This window comes from Chrysochloris asiatica, unplaced genomic scaffold (genome assembly GCF_000296735.1).
Source record: "Chrysochloris asiatica unplaced genomic scaffold, ChrAsi1.0 scaffold00018, whole genome shotgun sequence".
NCBI classification, from domain to species: domain Eukaryota; kingdom Metazoa; phylum Chordata; class Mammalia; order Afrosoricida; family Chrysochloridae; genus Chrysochloris; species Chrysochloris asiatica.
In genome coordinates this window covers 1,566,509-1,587,075 of record NW_006408536.1, presented here as the reverse complement: position 1 = coordinate 1,587,075, position 20,567 = coordinate 1,566,509, and the positions used below count along the sequence as shown (strand labels likewise).

General features: G+C 37.3%; 1 protein-coding gene across 1 annotated transcript in view; it reads left to right on the top strand.

Annotated features, from left to right (window-relative positions):
• Window positions 1–20,567, top strand: part of IL1RAPL1 (interleukin 1 receptor accessory protein-like 1) — a 1,809,453-nt gene that overhangs the window by 1,394,665 nt on the left and 394,221 nt on the right. Inside the window, exon 6 of the mRNA XM_006835561.1 lies at window positions 8,103–8,177. Coding sequence (XP_006835624.1) covers window positions 8,103–8,177 — 75 coding nt within the window. The remainder of the gene's footprint in view (window positions 1–8,102; window positions 8,178–20,567) is intronic.

Genomic DNA, 20,567 nt, shown 5'->3' with positions numbered 1-20,567 from the left:
TCCTTGGAGGCCAAGATGGCTAAACTTCGTCCCTCATACTTTGGACATATTGTCAGGAGGGAACAGTCGCTGGAGAAGGATGTCATGCTGGGTAAGATGAAAGGTCAGAGAAAAAGAGGAAAACCCCCAACGAGATGGATCGGCCAAGTGGCATCATTGATGGTGTTAAGTGTGGCAGCGGTAGTGAGGTTGGCCCAGGATCCGACATTGTTTTGTTCTGCTGTGCATGGGGTTGCTATGAGTCGGTTCCAACTCAATGGTACCTGACAACAACTTTTTTAATCTTTGCTGTTATTGCTGGTGTGAGATGATATCTCATTGTTATTTTGATTTGCATCTCTCTAATGGCTAGTGATCGTGAATATTTCTTCATATGTTTGTTGGCTGCCCGGATCTCCTCCCTGGTGAAGTGTCTGTTCATGTCCTGTGCCTATTTTTTAATTGGGCTATTTGTCTTTTTCTTGTAGAGGTGTTGTAGTTTCCTATATATTTTAGAAATGAGTCCCTTTTCTGATGTGTCATTGCGAAACATTTTTTCCCATGCTGTGGGTTCCCTTTTTACTCTTCTGGTGAAGTCTTTTGGTGCACATAAGTTTTTAATTTTTAGTATGCTCCAATCATCTATTTTGTCTACTTTTGTTTGTGTGGTTTTCAAAATGTTTGGTAGTCTGTGTATGCCCAGAATTAGTGCCCTCAAAATTTTCCCTGTTTTTTCATTGATGGCCTTCATAGTTCTGGGATTCACATTTAGGTCTTTAATCCATGCTGAGTTGTTTTTTGTATAAGGTGTGAAGTAACTGTCTTGTTGCAATCTTTTGCATAACATTTCCAGTTCTGCAAGTACCATCTGTTGAAGAGACCTTTTTTAGGTACTTTGTCAAAAATCATTTGGCTGTATGTGGATGGGTTAATTTCTGGATTCTCGATTCTGTTCCATTGATCTATGTATCTTTCATCGTACCAGTACCAGGTTGTTTTGACCACTGTAGCCATGTAATAAATTTTGAAATCAGGGAGTGAGAGATTTTCAACCGTATTCTTCTTCTTAAGCAGTGCTTTGCTTATCCTGGGTCTCTTTCCTTTCTATATAAAGTTTGTAATTGTTTTTGTTTTGTTTTGTTTTCCCATCTCTGAAGAATGTTGTTGGAATCTGGATTGGGATTGCATTATATGTGAAATAGCTTTGGGCAGTATTCACATTTTCACAACGTTATGTCTTCCTATCCAGGAGCATGGTACATTCTTCCATTTTTGTAGGGTTGTTTTATGTTCTTGAAGAGAGAGGTTAAACAGTGTCGCCAATTTGCCAAAATAAAACAATCAGAAGCTAGGTAGAATGACAGTATTGAATGACAGTCTGTTTCTAAAGAAATAGATGTCTCTTGAGGGAATGTTGTTGTTAAGTACCATAAAGTTGGTTCTGACTCATAGCAACCTGTATAAGGTTTCCGAGGAGCAGCTGGTGAACTTGAACCACCAACCTTGCATTCCAGCACATTAAACCGCAGTGCTATACCAAGGCTCTTGAGGGAATGGTCTTCCTTTACTAAGATATTTGGCTTCCTGCCTGTGTGTTTGTGTGTATGTGTGCTTCTGTCTCACTGTGATCTTTCCTACTCTAGCATAATAATTCTAACAAAAGAATCAGAGAAGGCACTAATTGAGATATAGTTGGAAAATAATTTATGACATTAAAAGAACAAGTTTTGTTATCAAATAATTAGAGGTAGCCAATAAGTACTTGAGGGTTTAAAATTAAATTTTAGTGCAGTAACTGCCTGCTGTTGATTTAGATTGTATCTTCCTAAACTATGTGCCAACTTGACTGGGCCATGATTCTCAGTGGATTGTCAGTTATGTGATGATGTAATGAGACAGTTATGTAATAATGTAATGAGACAGTTATGTAACAATGTAATCATCCCCATGATGTGTTCTGATGTGCTCAACCCTGATCTGATATAATTATCCTCTATCTTCTAAATCCTCACTTCGATGATGTCAATGAGGCCTGATACAGTTGACAGGATTAGGTTACATCTTGAGTCAATCTCTTTTGAGATAGAAAAGGGATTCATCTAGGAGGCAGAGGTCAGGGATCCTACTTCCACTAAGAAAGAGCCCAGAGTGGAGTGCATCCTTTGTACTTGAGGTCCCTGCACTGTGAAGCTTCTCAAGCCAGAGGAATTTTTATGACAAGACATGTGGCACTTTCCAAGGAATGCTGAGGTTACAGATGCTTAAAAGAGACAAGGACCTTTCCTCAGCACCAGCAAAGTTGGAAAAACTTCTTCAAGAGCAGGCACTCTGAATAAATAAACCACCAGTCTCTCCTTGGAAACTGCGTACAGGGAAGATATGTGTTGTAACCAACTCGATGGCACTTAACAACAACAAGATAACTAAGATACTGCCTAGCAGAGAAAGGCCACTCTTTATAAATACCTTGCATCTATCTTTTCTTGAAGGACATTAAGACTCAAGATGCTTGGCCTCTTTATCCTGGTCTGCTGTCATTTTTATTTTTGGAAACTGGGATTCTATTTTTCACAGTTCCATAACCAAATTATATCTAGAATGAATGAAAATGCATGAGAAGATGGATCATGAATAATTAGGGAATCTGAACATCAATAAGGAATTAATCCTATACACAACTTTATATATGCGTACTTCTAAATGTTTCTCTAACTGGCAGCTAGGAAGCAAAATAAACACCTATCAAAATCCCATGCTACTCTACTGAAAGGCTTTGTGGACTGACACATGTTAATAGCTCTAAAAAAGAGGTCTGATGATTTTGTCAATGAGATATTTTGAAGACTAAAATAAACGAGGGTTTGAGAATACTTTTCTGGTTGGATACATGTTGTTGTTGTTAAGTGTCATTGAGTCAGTTCCAACCTATAGCAACCCTTGTGGGTCAAACTGGCCTTGCAATTGAATGCGTTATCCTGCAGCGCCACATCAGGACTCTAGTTGGATACATATCTATATTAAACTCAGAAATTGTGAGAGAAACCTCTCTAATATAATTACTGGTCTTTTGTAAACAAAATATGATTCGAATTTAAAATCACTTTGTGCTTCATGTCAGTGTGGTAGTACTCTCTTTAGTCTTCCAAGGATCTCTGTGTGTGTGTGGTTGAGAGAAAGTAGCAGCCAAAAGGCAAGTTGTTTTTTGTGACAATAAAATGTCAGTTGGTCTAGTCATGGTCTGATGCTAATAACTTTGCTGGTTTTTTTAATTATAAGTAATTTGGTTGAATTTCCTTCTAGTCCCACCTTTAACCATGCAGAAAATGAAGAGGGTTTTGTTTTTATGTGCTTGTTCATTTTGATTGGTTATAACCATTCCTGCTTGTTGTTTACCAGTTCTCAGTTCTGTTCTCTGCCAATGCAGTTCAGTTAATATTTATTAAACTCTATCAGATGCCTTGGGAGAAAGATGAGGCTTTCTGATCCCGTAATGATTTTAAAAAGCCTTGGAAACTCTATACAGGGTCGCTATGAGTCAGAACCAACTCTCCGGCACTTAATGACAATGACAATCACATGCCGAGGAGCCCTGGCCCTGTAGTTGATTATACAGCCTTGGAAACAAGCTTGCTGTGAGTTGGTACCAACTTGAAGGCACACCACTACAACCGCCACCACTGTATCCCAGACACCTGTAAATAATGGAAAATTCAGTGCATATTCTTCCCCTGTGACAGCAAAATCAGTGGAGTTGAGCTACATCCTAGCTGTAATGGTTACCCCTTTCATTTTGCCAATGTGTCCAAACAGTACTTCAGTTGAAAATTCCTATTCACTCTTATCAAAGGTCAATTTGGTAGCGGAGTTGAAAACAATTAAAAGCACCTAACTGACCTGGTAAGGAGCTCTGGTAGCATAGTGGTTACGAATTGGGCTGCGAACCTTAAGTCCAGCAGTTCGAAACTACCAACCGTTCCACGGGAGAAAGATGAGGCTTTCTGCTCCCGTCAAGATTTACAGCCTCGGAAACCCTGTACAGGGTCGCTATGGGTTGGAACCAACTCGAAGGTACTTAACAACAACAACTGACCTGGTAGTTCTGTGATAAACACTGGACTCCTAATTACAAGGCTGGCAGTCCTAACCCAGCTCTGTGTGAGATAGAGAGGCTTCCTGCTTCTATAGAGATGTACTGCCTTGGAAACCCTTAAACAGGCTCACTCTGAGTCGAAATCACCTCAGTGACAGTGGGTTTGGTGTTGTTGTTTTGTTTTGTTTTGTTTAACCGATACCCACCATTGCATAATAACAACACATGACACTTGTAGATGCTTAATTGCTTTGCAAGAGTACTTTGCTCTTTTTGTTTATTAAGTGCCATCGAGTCAGTTCTGACTCATAGCGACCTTGTATAGGGTTTCCAAGGATTGGCTGGTGAGTTTGAACCACCAACCTTGTGGTTCAAACCAACTTTGTGCAAGGACTCATAGGATTATGGAGTCGCATGTTGGGTTAATGCACTGGAAGCAAAGTTGGGGTGAACCGCAAGGTCGGCAGTTCAAGCTCACCAGCTGCTCCTCAGGAACTTATATAACAAGGTCACTATGGGTCGGAACCAACTTGATGGCACTGAACAACAACAACAACGGATTGCACACACTTTAAGGTCAGTCTTTGTACTGGTTCTACAGTACTTGCTCTACAGATTTTTCGAGGAGCACATCCTTGTGAGTTGTTACCTTTGGCAAGCAATTTGATCTCTTTCAGCCTCTGATCCTTGATCTCCATAACAAGGGCGTTGAGTTGGTCCAGCATATTTTATTTTTATTGCTACTTTTAACTACAGACCGACGTATAAACGCAAGAACCACAAATATGGGTTCACTTTGATATTCCAAACCCCTTATTATCACTAGTCTCTGGCACATTATAGTGTCAGTCAATATCAGTGGATTTGAATCAAAAATTTTTTCAGACAAAATCTTGGGTGGCATACAGATCAATAACAAATAATAGGAGAGCTACTTTTGTCAAAGTAGGACCACAAGGTACCAAAAGGCATGGAGCCAAGCCCAGTGGGTCACCCCTTGGACTCGTTTTCATTTCTTCCACCACAGGGGAACCGAGGTGATAGTAAGCCTTTAGGAAATGTGGTTTAAAACATACCAAGAAATTGATATGCATATACATTTTCTCCAGATCTTGCATTCTATGATTCCATGACTTAATTTATAAGAATTCCTTGGCTAACTTGGCATTTTTCCCATGAGAGTATGGGGCGTAAAGTAATATGGAAAAGAACACACCATTTTATATTTGCTTGCAAGTAAATGTGCAACAGATAGATTCTATTATCTGTATCTAAAGAACATTGTTTTATCCAAATATAATGAGATGGATAGGGTGTGTTTGAACAAGGAACGTATTTCTCAGCTGCTTTCTATGCAAAAAATTGTTGACATATCATCCATTTGTTACTATATAATTACAAGATTTTATAAGCTGAGTTATTTTAATACCACACTGTTGTTGGTGTTAAGTGGTGTTGAGTCAATTCTGACTCATAGAGACTCTGTTTAGGGTTTCTGAGATAGATTTGAACTAGCCACCTTTTCATTATCAAGCTAGTGCTTATCCTATTGTTATTGTTAATGTTACATGCCATTGAGTCGGTTCTTACCCATACCAACTCTGTATAGGGTTTCCAAGGAGTGGCTGGTGAGCTTGAATCACTGACCTTGCAGTTCACACCCACCTTGTTATGGTGCAACAAAATTGCTGTTCTTGTTGTTAAATGCTGTCGAGTTGGTTCTGATTGAAATTGACCCTGTAAAGAGTTTCCAAGGGGTAGCTGGTGGGTTTGAACCACTAACCTTGTGGTTAGCATTCCAGTGCTTATTGTACAGAGCCACATGAGGAGTCTGTTATACCATAGTTGCTCTTCAATGTCACTAAAATTGTTTGATAACCAGAATACACAAAATGCTACTTTTTTGTTTATTTATTTATTTATTTTATCTCTTTTACCAACATTTAGTGAATGTGCTGACTGTTTAGCTGGTAGGAGAAAAAAATCCATTAGGATCACATTGGTGGTGGTGGTGGTGGTGGTGGTGGTGGTGGTGTACTGTGGAGTCAGTTCCAACTCATAGCAATCTTGTATAAGATTATGGAGGCTGTAGATCCTTACAGGAGCAGGAAACCTCATCTTTCTCCCACTGAACACCTGGTAGTTTTGAATTGTTGACCTTGAGGTTAGCAGCCCTACTCGTAACCACTACACTAAAATAAGAGTATTTAAGAATAATCAAAGAGTGATGTCATATCTTTACTAAGATTTTCAAATCAATTGATCTCATTCTGCTATCCCAATTTTCCTTTCCTCTTTGTTCTCATCCACTTTTTAAATAGTAATGAAGACAAACGAATAATCCATTCAATTAGCACTGAACAAAAATGGTATTGATTGTAAGTTAGTCTCCCAGACCTGGATATTCTAACTCATTTATTTTGACTTGAGGTGTGTCATCCCTTATTGTTGTACCGTGGAGTCGGTTCCGACTCATAGTGACCCTACACAAGGTTTGTGAGTCTGTAAATCTTTTCGGGAGCAGACTGACTCATCTTTCTCCCACGGAACTGATGGTAGTTTCGAACTGCCGACCTTGAGGTTAGCAGCCTGATTTGTAACCACTACACTACCAGAGCCTTGTGCAGTGGGTTTTTCATAAAAGGTTGCACTGGTGAAACAGCTTGAATTCTTGACTCCTGTGACAAGATGATGATATTTGGCAGATCCCTGGCACTATTTTCTAGAGCAGCTTTCCACATATCAACCAAGCTGGATTATCCTTCTGGGAAGGAAGGAAAAATGCCCTCATAGTAAAAACATTGACTTCAGCAACCCTCTAATTGATCATTTCTTTATTTGGTATCAAGTAGAGGTTGCAGTGGTAAATTTCAAGGGATCTGAGCAATTCAGACAAAGCAGAGTGGGGGGATGCTTAGTGAAAGTCACTATTTGTCTGAAGTTCAGATACTGTAGTTTAGCTGGAATGAAGTGTGCAATAAAGGAAAACTATCTTCAGGATGAAGTCATGGTGTGGCAAAGTAGGGTAAACACTGGACTGTTAATCACAAAGTCAGTGGTTCAGATCTACCAGCCGCTCTTTGGAAACCCTATACAGACTCAATGGCACTAACAACAACAACACATTCAGGATGCTTCACAACAAACTTGTACATCTGTAAGCTGATAATTGAGAAATTGGCAAGGGCGTGAAGAAGATATATGTGGAAGTTTAAAATCTAGAAGAGTATAATCATACAAAATAGCAATTGTTGTTGCTGTGAAGTGCCATCGAGTCGATTCCAACCCATAGGGACCCTGCGTAGTGTTTCCAAGGAGCAGCTGGTGAGCTTGAACCACCAGCCTTGCAGTTTAAACGACTTTGCAGTCTGATACATTAGCCCACAGCGCACCAGCAATAAATGTTATCAAATGCAATAGATTAAGTTTTTGCTAAATAGTAACTACAAAGATACTCTCGATGAATTTTATGTGTCCATGTGGATGTGCACTGTTGTGTTAATTTAATGCCACATTGTCACCACATTTTGAAGCTATGCGTGTCGAAAATACTTAATGTAATTACTAAGTTATAGCGTTTGAGGCAATGTGATCCAGGGTAAGGAAATTAAGAATGGAATTTAAAAAAATGAGATACCATTATGAAAAACAAATTGAAATATTTGCTGCAGATATCATGTGCAGCTGTAATTAATTCAGAGAAAATGTACGACACCCCTTATAAAAGGAAAATAAGGAACAAATTAAAAATGTTTGGCAGAGCACAGTCATATATTCTTAAGTATTGACCACTCTTGATTTTGTAATTCAACAGAATCATTCTACTGTCACCTCGGAAGTGTTTTATTTGACTCCATACAATGTAATAGCTTTTCAGCGTGCCCTCAGGTACTACCTGCAAGATGTAAGTCATTACTTGGTACAGCGCTTTGACACACTACTTTGAGAATGAAAAATCTTTGAGGAAATAAGCTGTATTCTGTTCTTCACTTCACGAAGCATAACCATAAGTTTCTGGATTCTTCTTTTTCAGCCCCTCTGACTGATAAACCACCCAAGCTTTTGTATCCTCTGGAAAGTAAACTGACAATTCAGGAGACCCAGCTGGGTGAGTAATTCCTTAATTCTAGTTAATACATTTCGCAATACATTCTGTCTTCTAATCAACCTAGGTCAAAGCTTAGTGTAGTACTCTGAGCAAAGTCCGTGTGTATTTAATGGGAGCAGAATTAGCAAATACTAACAACCATTGCCCATTCCATCGCAAGCTGGGCATATGAAAGGAGACGAACTAAAGGTTTTGGTCATGGTATTATATTGCTACCTTATCATTCTTGAATTGGTTTTAAAACAGGCAATATGGAACCATTTAAGTCATAATATCCATTAATACATTCAAATACAAATTCTGAAATTTAGGAGGAAGGGTACAAATTACTTATAATGAATGCCATCACTATCTTATAAAATATAATGACTATTATGCTTCCCAAGTTATAGAAGTTATGGATAACACATTAATAAAATGTGAATGGCTTTTGATTAAGGGACTAATAATTTTAAAGGCACAAGAGCATGGAGAAAAAACACTTCAATAAAAAAAATTCAAGTTTTCACAAATCTGCATTCTAACATAGTGGAGAGTCTAGAATGTCTGAGTCTGATTTTATACCAAATTATGAAAAAAAAACTGTGCTCTTTATTATAAATGTATATAATCCATTTACAGTATCTCTTAGGTTTTATTTTATTTCAAATGTAGCATGCATGTGTATACCATAGGATTTATCAGAAAACAACATGTTTTGAGTCTACGACTGTGGGATAATGCACCGGGCCGCAAGGTCAGTGGTTCAAATTCACCAGTTGCTCCTTGGAAACCCTATATAGGAGGATCATTATGAGTCTGAACTAATTCAACAGCACCTAACAAGAACAATAACATTAAAATGGTTATCAAAAGTATTATTTAAATTGCTTTCTTATGTGTATTAAGGAATTTCTTTTTACATTAACAATTCGAGAGGGAAAATGCATCTACTTTATACAATTTAAAAAAAAAGAATCAGTGAATCATCTAAGTTTCGAATGCTATTTATAGTCCTTGGAATGAGGATTTGGATCAAAACTGTAAATCTATTTTTCAAATAAGACTGCAGATATAATACTCTTCAGTAATCAACTATTCAAAGTTAAAATGTGAAAAGGTATGCTGATAGTTTTATTGTTGCTGTTGTGAAGTGCCATTGAATTGATTCCGACTCATAGCGACTATGTACGGGGGTTTCTGAGGTGTCGACCTTGTGGTTCACAGTCCAGTGCTTATTCTACAGTGTCACATCATGAGTCCTTTAGAAACTATAAAATTATTGTAATCAATGGATTTCTGACACTGAAAATACTTGTATTTGTTAATGCTAAGGCATAAGCCTATGCAGTATTTATAAAAGTCAGGTTTTATTTGATAAGTTGCTTTGATGGTAAATTCAAGTATTTGAGTTAATATCCTATACAGACAAGTAGTATTATAATTATTGCTATTTGTAGATGGAGGACTTCACAAGTAACATTCATGCAATGTATACAAAACAACAAGAAATGCTAAAGTTAGATCAAGCTGTTCACTCCTGCTATGGTATATTGAGGTTTATTATCTTTTATTGCACATTCTAAAGGAATTTTGAAATACAAATTTACATGGTGACCACGCTTGTACACACGCTGCAATAACTCCTAGGAAAGTGTATTTCTAAATAGTTATACAAAACTGTAAACATCTTGGACCTGGGAGAAGGGAGTTTATGATACCTGTTATCTGCAGTGAACACAGGGAACATGAAATTAATTGTATCTCTTTATTTGACAACATAATTAAAAGGATTTTATGATTAATGGCTGCCCGTTGGGTTTCTTTATATTGTCCCTGAATTGGGAATAAATCAGATAGCTCTCTGCCTCCTATTACAGTGTTTTTCAAAGTGGAATAATTTGTACAGCTTTTTTTGTTCTTTTGTAAAGCATTCGGTTTCTCAAACAAAGTTGTAAAGACTAACTAACCCAAGTTTAAATTGTAAAAATGTCATATGCAAATTGGAAGGTTTCAGTGTAAATTCATTTGATGAAATTTGAATCTGGTTGTTATCAAAATGCTCCAGGACATAACTCTAGCTTCTTTAATTTCAACACCAAAAGGAGCATGAGTTCTGTTTAGCTACCCAGTAAATTGGAGACATCAAGCTGAGATTGGGATCTTTTTAAACAACTTTTGTTGTGTTTTGCTTTTGTGATTGCAATTCTCAGTGTATAGGATAAATCATTCACTCTAGAGAAATTTACCCTTAATCCTTGAATCTTTGTGCAACCACTGATTTGAAAAAAGTAGCATGCTAGTGTTGTTTTTGCCATCTTATTCAAGAAAGTGAATAGCCAATCTTAAAGGGTACATAAAAAGCAGAAGGATTGTTGAAGACAAAAGAAAATGCCTGAAATAGATTTATTTTCTATAATATAGACTTTTCTTTTTCTTTTTTTTTTTTCCCCACTTCCTTGGGGATTTAACTTTTGCCCTTTCCAGGTATGAAACATTTGTCAATTTCAAGAGACTCCAGATGTGATAACAAATCTTAAGAAAGAGGGGCTGAGTGGAGAGTCACGGGCATGGGAGAAAGGAGGTTGACCTGGATCTGTGGTGGGAAAAGGCTAAATGTTGCCTACTATATGATTGGAGTTCTGGTGTGGCGCTGTGTGATAAGTTGTGGCGATTATGTACCATGGAGTCGTTTCCGATGTACCATGTACCATAGCGACACTGTATAGAGTTACCGAGGCTGTAAATCTTTACGGGAGCAGAAAGCCTCATCTTTCTCCCGCGGAACAGCTGGTAGTTTCGAACTGCTGACCTTGAGGTTAGCAGTCCGATTCGTAACCACTACACTACCAGAGAAGGAAAAGGAGTGGTCGCAGATGCTCCCGTAAAGATTTACAACCTCGGAAACCCTGTGTAGGGTCACTATGAGTCGGAACCGACTCCACGGTACTTAACAACAACAACAACGCTACAAGAGCTCCTTGTAAGATAAGTAATGGACTAGATAAGCACCACAAGGTCAATGACTCTCGAAAACCCTATACTGGGTCCCTATGAGTCAAAACTGGCTAGTTGGCACTTAGCAGCAACTGTTATGAGTAGATGAGAATCCACAACAGTTTCACTGGCTAAGAACTCAGGGTTCTGCCTTAACTTGATTCTAAACTGAGAAGGTAGCTCACAGGATAAAAAATAAATTAATTAATTAATTAATTAAAAAAAAAAAACATGGATGAGTTAAATGAATTTAGTCAGGAATTATAAAAAGCTCAGCTGGTCCATGTCAGGTAACCTAACTTGAACATCCTACTACCTAAGTTACACATACATCTACCTGATCCAGGTAACTGCAAATCCATCAAAATGTAAAGTTCACCAAGAGTGAATTTAGTTAAAATTACGTAGTGATTTGCTATTTGCTGACCATACCTACCATTCTCATCCCCTATGTACGAAGGGGCTTCAAAACTTCACGGGAAAATTCAATCATCTTTTTTTTTTTTTAATGTAAACTTACAAAACAAAAGATATATATTCATTTAAATATCCAAAGGTCACATTCTGCCAGTCATCCCCCTGCCTGCAGGCACACAGTCCAGGGACCTAGAGCCCACAGGTGCTCTGTCTCCCCAAGTCACTATCTTTGTCACTGTCTCTGCTATCACTGCTTTTCTAAGTAGGGATCTCATGCTCTTTCTTCTTGATGGTCTTGGGATTGTCTGCTCCTGAAATGGAAGATTAACTATTCCCTACTTTTAGTTACACATCTTCTACAATTACAGTTGTGACAATCACAATTAATCCTGCTAATACACATAATTGAGTCATGAAATCCTATCACCATTGACCCCCATCCCCTTTCACCAGAATCATCTGGAAAAGAGGAAAACTATTCAGTTTACCTTACCCCCTTCATTCTGAAACAAGCACACTCATGAAAGCTTATAAGCCAGCCACTTCATGCCTTTATAGCTCCCCCACTTTTGACAGCCAATGTCTAAATTTCTCATCCCTATCAACCAAGTACACTGAGAAAGCAAGATTGTTTCTTGATATGAAGAATCATTCCATTCCAATTAGAATTTTGAGTCACTACATTCATAAGTATTCATAGACAAATTAGAGCAACTTGCACTTTTCATTATCTTTTAATTCCATTTTCCATGAATTTCCTGAAACTATCTTGTATGTTAGTGTACCATCCAGCTCAAGGTTTCATTATAGGGGGCAAATGACACTAAAAAGCACAGTATTTTAGGAATGAAATGATATAATAGTAACTAAATTCAAATAAAATATGTATATTGGTGAGTTTGAATTTCAATCAATATGTGGCCGTGACTTGGCATTTTCATTCTACGTGGCATCTCTGTCTTACTCCTAAATGTAAAAGAATGAAGAAAGAACCATGTCCCCTTTTAAATAACTTTCAGGCATCAGCAAATATATGGACAGCACTTTCTTGGGCAAAGGCCCAGAAATTACCCTGTACTATTTTGAAGGTCAATCAGGGAGGCTAGCCTGACTTAGTCCTTTCAGGCAGCTGCAATCAAGGGAATCAAAAGACAGCCATTGTCTTGCTGAGTCTTTGCCCTGAAGATGTCAATCAGAAATGTGGCAAAAAGCCTATTTCCAGAACTTTCTAGAGCAGAGGATAGCATATTACATTGCTACTAAACCTTCAAAAAAAGAGAAAGAAATCATCCTATCCTTGACACTTTGTATGTTTCCAACTCAGAAATTACTGAAAATAATCCTTAAGTACTCCAAAATATATTAGTGTCATTTCATTTAACTTCTGGTTTCTAGGGTGGGTTATTTTTTTTTATTGTTATTGTTTTTATAATTATGCATGCTAATCAGAAATTTATTAAAATACAGAAAAGGATCTTGTTTCTTACACTTTACATTATAAATGCCTTCTCAGAACACATCTTTTTAATGGTGCCTGATGTTCATGTGATTGTCCTATAATTTCATATCTATTACTGGAAATTCATATTTTTCCAGTATCTATTACCACATAGAATGGTGTGGAGAAGTGTGGTGAGCAAGCACTGGACTGTGAACCACAAGTTCCTCAGCTTGAGCCCACCTGCTGCCTTGAGGGAGAAAAATGAGGATTTCTGCTTCATTAAATATTTAAAGCCTAGGAAACCCTAGATAGGGCCACTATGAGTCAGAACCAATTTGGTGGCACTTAACAACAACAACAATAATGATGTGATGAATATCTTTAAGTATGCATTTCCATCCACCCTCAACTTTATAATTATTTCAACAGGACAGATTTAAAAATGAAGAAAATCCTGGGTAAAAAGAAATGATTTTATTAAAATATCTAGCTACATGTTTTCAGCAGACTGACAAAAGATTCTGTAGAAAGCATCACTAGTAGTATGTAATGGTAACTATTTCACTACCCTCTTGACAATAATGAGTATAACCACTTTTTGATCTTTAATAAAATGACTATTTATATATCTTTATAACATAGAGCACTTAAAGGAAAAATCTTCCTTTGATATCAAACTCACTTTTTCTCTTCCCTCTTCCTCACTCTTCATTCACTGAGCACAAGTACCCTCTCTTCTTTGGAAATTATCTACATTTGGAGGGTTTCAGATAAATCTAGTCTATCAGAGTGTCTAGCATTGATAAACTATAGAAACCTAACTGCATGTCTATAGTCCCTATCCATTTTCTTCTCTTCCTCACCGAGATACTCAACTGAGAAATTCCTCTACAGAGTAATCTTTTGAGGCAAAATGTGTCTATGGAATATATTCCCTGACAAGTATGTGATAAGAATACATACATACTACAAAGGGCGCAAGTCTCCAAATTTTCTGGAGGAGAAAATATGGAAGAGACACAACTGAATAAGTTACTTATCAGGGCTTTTATATATTTACTCTGTGGTTTATTTTGTTAAAATGTTGTGGAAAAGCAAGCCCTTAATATTTCTGATCAAATAACAGGGATTCAAAGATACTAACATCTAGAGAAGAGTGCTTGATGACAATCACAAAACCTCAAGTGTTTTAAGTTTCTGACTTAACAGCTGGACAAACACACAAGTAACTTTATTTCATCCAACTGGAAACCAGTTAAAATGAAAAGTTACACTAGAAATTAGCTAGCGCTTCTTGCCTCATCACACCAGAAAGTAACTTGTAGAAGTTTAAATTTTAAGTAGAATAAGAGGAAAGTGTCCATACAATATGTAATAGATCTTGATTGATAGTTCCAAAGGAAAGCTCCTTGTCATGAAAATCAGATATTTAGTATACTATCTTGCTAAAATAATTGTGTTCTGGAAAATTACGTATCAATAAATTGTTCATGAATATATTATATTTCAAACATTATTAGCTGATTTTTAATAGAATGAGATCATATAAGGGATTTTTTTTTTTTTTTATGGTGTGAAAAATAGTCCTCTAACATTTGTTATCTAGGTTTATATTTTCGTAGCTGTCATTTTCTTGAACTAAAGCATTCCTTTTCTGAATAATTTCTATTCTATCTCACTACCTTTTTGTTTGCTCCCTAGTATTAAGTAAAGCATTTCTTCACTGCAGAAACACAATAATCAGGTGCTGCATTTGGTATCCAATTGCATACATTACTGTGGGCTCTAAAAAAAAATGTTGCTGAGCTGTGCAAGTGATGTGAATAACACCTTTGTTCCCAAATATGGGAATGCTGGCACTCACTATTTTGTTTTCCATCCACAATTACTCTCTGTTTGTCTTGAAGAAAATGTAATATGGTTGACTTAGGTTTTATTGCACCAAGGGGAATGCATGAAACATTTTCACTAACAACCACAAATAAAAGAACCATCCAACTTCCCTTTATATGATGACAGAAAAACAATAATGTACAAAGTCTAAGGTTTTGATGCAAAATGATGTGTTTGTTGGCACCTTCTGAAAGGCAAGCATATCAGCATAGCTCTATTGACTTAAGTAAAGCTGGTTAGACATCAATTAGAGATTCTGGACAAATAGACATCATAACTAAAGCCAGTAAAACCAAATATAGAGTGATATCATACTTATTTAAAAAGATAACATTCATTTATCCTCTATTCAAATTTATCCTAGCATAATAAATGAACGTAATGACTCTTTTTTTTTAACATAATGACTCTTAACAGCTGTTGTAATCTGATAACTTACTTTTGAACCCAAAAAAGCACCTTTAGAATCGTGTTTGTGACTTTATAAGGAATACGTGTCGCATAAGTATTTCAGTTGATATGTCATATTCTTAAACAAATACTAATTTAATAACTGACATCTAGTATTAGTACTTTTCGGAGTCCTGGTATGGTGCTGTAGGATAAGCATTGGACTGCTAATCACAAGGTCAGTGGTTCAAACCCACCAGCCAACCCTTGGAAATCTTGTACAGTATCGCTATGAGTCAGAACTGACTTGATGGCTCCTACCAACAACATACACTTGAGTAACATGAATTTCACAGATTCTCAAATTCACAGACTTTATCTGAAGCCAATGGGGAGAAAAAGTCTGGGGGAAGAATGCACCTTTGCATATTTTCTGTTAAAACCGCTAACTAAGCAGAAGTTGGACTTCCTTTTAAGTGTCAAATGTTCAAGGCTAGTGGTAAGAGAGGCTTGAGATCCAAAGAAGATGCACATGGAGTTTTGAACAGTTCTTATGGGCTTCTAATAAATAGCTGAAAGTTTGGAAGTCATGTATAGCATTTGTTAAAATGCTCTAGAAACTGGGATAGAGACCATGCAAGTGAGTGATGATGGGAAGAAAACAAAGGCTTAAGACAGAAGCTGCTAACCACAAGATCGTTGGTTCAAACCCATCAGTTGCTGCTGGGAAATCCTATCTAGGGATTCCAATGCAGATTCCATTGAAATTCTTACCCTCTGCTCTGGTCTTCTAACTAGACACCATCTTGTATCACATAGATTGCCTGATTGCTACAACATGAAAGGTACTAGCTCTTTAAAAAAGCATATATATTTTTCCCACAACCCTAAATTTAGGAACTTGAGGAAATAAAAGTGTCTTAAAAATGATGAAGTCATAGTCTTTTCATCTTGGTGGTGGTAGTGGTTGCACAATGAATTAGTTCCCACTCAGAGACCATGAATAGGGTTTCCGAGCCTATAAATCTTTATGGGAGTAGAAAGCCTCATTGTTCTACCATGAAGCAACTGGTAGATTCGAACCGCTGACCTTGCTATTAGCAACCCAGCTCTTAGTCCATTCAGCTACCACAGCTCTTTAGTTTTATTTTACTTATTAGAAAATGGAGATCCAATATGGCTACATGGCTTTTTAATTGCTGTTGTTGTTGTTGTTGTTAAGTGCCGTCGAGTCGGTTCCAACCCATAGCGACCCTATACAGAGTGTCCGTGGTTGTAAATCTTTACGGGAGCAGAAAACCTCATCTTTCTCCCGCAGAGCAGCTGGTAATTTCGAACTGGTGACCTTGTGGTTCGCAGCCTGATTCGTAACCACTACGCTACCACAGCTCCTTTGTTAAGTGAAGTCAAATCAGTTGTGATTCAAAGAGACCCTACATAGGATTTCCAAGGAGCAACTGATGGGTTTGAACCATCGAACTTGTGGTTAGCAGTCCAGTGCTGATCCTACAGTGCCACATCAGGCCTCTGACTTTTATAAAGTCATGAGAATAATAAGGCCATTATCATGATCATTATTATGGTAATAAATACACAGCATATGACAGAGGCTCCAATTTAGGATGTTGTGTCAGACAAACCTGGGTGATAATCTAGCGCTGTTACTTACTAGTGACGTGACCTTAAATAACCAACCTTGTTTCCGATACAATAAAGAAGGCACCATAGTAGTATCTACTTTTATGCAGCTACTTTTAATATGTAACGAGATAACACGTATGAGTTAGTATGCTGTGTGACCGCTTTCAAGTATTCAATAGATGTTTCCTGTTAGTGCTTGAGATAGTTTAATGTTATAAATAGGTTACATATAGAAGAGATCAGCAATGCATTTTGAACATCAATGCATGGTTGATCATGCTTATATACTTGTTGACATAGCATACTGTCACAGTAGACATGTATATCCTTACAGGATGAATATTCTAGAAAATTAATCATTATCAACCCCCTATGAACACACCAGTTAGTCCTGGTGTGGTGCTGTGGGTTAGTGCGCTGGACTGCAAAGTCGGTTTGAACCTCAAGGTCGACAGTTCAAGCTCTCCAGCTGGTCCTCAGAAACCCTATATGGGGTCACTATGAGAATTTCCACTTGAATTTTGGCTAAATAACTGAGCATTCTGACTATATCTAGGCACTTCGTGAAAAAGAACTTGTGCTTGAATACGATTATGAAACTAGAATGTCAATATTTTAGTGTTAAACCTGTTTAATGTTTAAAAACTTAGCATTCTAGTCATACCTTAGTCTAGCAACTTAATATGTTCCTATGGATTTGTGGGTAAATTAAATTATCATAATTTCAGAGAAGTGGTCCCTTTATTTTTGATTGATCTTTAATTAGCAGTGGCTTAACATGTCAGCTTTAAGAGATTCTATCCCCCAGCTGCTCATAAGCAGCTAACAATCAATGGAAGATTTATATGCACAGGGGAAATATACTATTTAAAGAAACTCAGCAATGTATAATTTTAGTGTCTAAGAATCCTTTTGTTACTGAATAATCATTACCATAACTTTTTGCTGGGTACTGAAGACCTTTACTTTTTCATAAGTTGAGGTTCATCAATAGAAAACTGCAAATGGCATTTCTGACTCACCCAGGTTAAAGTTCATCCACCCATCGCCTCATGTGAAGTCCCCATGTCTGTCAGTAAAAACTCATGTCTCGAGTGTAACATTCTGTCTCCTCGGAAGAAATTTTAATTTTTATTCACCAGCTGCAATATCAACAGTATTTCATTTTTATCTAATTCTTTGCAAACTGATCTGGTAGGCTAGAATATGTATGTAGTCAGAATATCTCATGCCCAAATGTGATAAGAAACCATAAGTTTATTTTCTTCAAGAATATACTTGAAGGCATTCTACTATGTGATGGATCTGCCTTGGTTTTACTGAAATATATCCAAAAAGAATGACTTCCCATTAGTCATTTGTTTGTTTTTTCATAGTTAAAACTGTGAGGAAAGTTCATATTTTCAAGTTTAAAGGGAACACGTTGTGTTTTGATTCCTTCATCATTTACAAGGCCCTTCTTACATCATTATTCTGATCATTTATTTTTATCTTAATGTCTGCATATGAATTGAATGCCATTTTCTGTTTCAATATGAAAGTGTACACAATGCAACTTGACCTGTTACTTTCTGAATGAGGTATTACAAAGATGTGCCTAAAGATATGCTCCCAAACATGTCATATGTTTACACAGGAGCCTGAATGCAAACACAGAGTATCCAGAAGGTTTCAAAACCTGAGGCCCACAGCAAAATCTCATGAAGAGAAGCCTCTTTTCAATTCACCACACAAAAGTCCAACAATACTTTCTCAGAAATGCTAATAAGCATCTTTTAAAAAAAATATATATATATAATTAACATTCATAAAATTTAATAACAACATGTACTAATGAATTGAATAATAGTAAGAAGAACAGAGAAATACTTGAAAATGTTAAGAAACTGTTGTTGGGATATTTCCCCCCAAATTATCCTTTATTAAATTCAGTCTTGACCCGGTGGTTGTGTCAGAAGACCAACTTACTTCTGCAGTGTGTATGAGAGAAGCTTTCCAATTGCTTAGGACATTGAGGCAGTCAATCATTTTTCCTTCCGCCTACGTCCCCTGAGCCTTGGTAACAGTGGGCTACGTGTTGGGCTGCTATCCTCCAGGTCAGAAGTTCGAATCTACCAGCTACTCCATGGAAGACAGAGGAAGCTTTCTAGGCCTGTAAATATTCACAGTCTTGGAAACCCTAAACACAGGGTGACTATGAGTTGGAACCAACTCAACAGCACACACCCACCCACCTCCATCAATGGTCTTCTCAAACTCACAAGCAGGCAACAGGCTTCCTGGGAGTTTCTGTTTCTAGTTTAATACAAATAGGGCATCTAGCACAGAAATAGATGCCGAGGAATCCTGTAGACAGACCCTTGGCAGATGTTTAAATTGGACAGGAGCAAAGGAACGTGCATTACTTTTCTGGCAAAATGACATCGAGTGTGTCCTGTCATATCAAACTATCACTAGAAATAGGATACTTACAAAATGATAAATTCTAGGACATTTTGATATTATTTCCACAAATATTCAGTAAGAAGCCATTATGTGAAATAGCTGAGGGAAAAATTAATTAGAGTGATTTTTATGTGTGTGTATTCTTTAAAGGAAAAACAAAATTGTGAAGTTTCAGATGAAAGTGTATTTTGACAATGCCAATTATCTTGCCAACTTTAAGACTTTGTAATTAATCAATTAGATGTTTGAATACTTTCTGAATGATGTACCTAATTTTGTTTAAATTTACTTAGGATGCAATTAGGTTATTATTATGGGCTTTACTTATTATGTTGTTGAGTGCTGTCGGGTTGTTTGTGGCTCATAGCGACCCTGTATAGGTTTTCCAAGGAAGCTTGTAGCAGACAAAAGGTGGGGGAAGAGGCAACACTTATTACAGAGACCATCTTTTCACAGGAAATATATAATTTCTTTCACTTCTTTGCTTAATCCACATCTTATGAACTTAGTTGACATCCTTATTGTGTATCTTCATTAACTTGTTGTTGTTGTTAAGTGCCATGGACTCGGTTCCGACTCATAGTGATCCTGTACAGGGTTTCCGAGGCTGTAAATCTTTACGGGAGCAGAAAGCCTCATCTTTCTTTCACGGAACAGCTGGTAGTTTCGAACTACTGACCTTGCGGTTCACAGCCCGATTCGTAACCACTACGCTACCAGAGCGCCATCTTCATTAACTTAGTAAGGGTAAAACTAGAAAACCAAGTGCCTTTGAGAGCAGTCACCCTCAGACTGATAACTCTTTCTTGCCTGTCCTCTGTACTGATGCTGACATGCGCTCTCCTCAGTATCTGTAGTGTATACTTCTCCGCTCCACACTTAAACACATCTCTCCTCTGTCATTAACTTGTGTGTTTAATAGTTCTCAATCTCGTACCTAATGTCAGAACAGGTGTCAGGTTTTTGCACTTAAAAACAAATTTAAAAAACTAAAATTAAAAACAGAATAAAAGTGTTTCATCAGGTTTTCTTGGCTGCAATCTTTAGGTGAGTAGACCATTTGTACCCTCACTGGTGATTGCTTGCTGTGACCCTGTATAGAGTTTCCAAGGCTGTACATCTTTACAGAAGCAGAAGGCCTCATCTTTCTCCCTGGGGCACTTGGCGGCTTTGAAGTACTGACATTG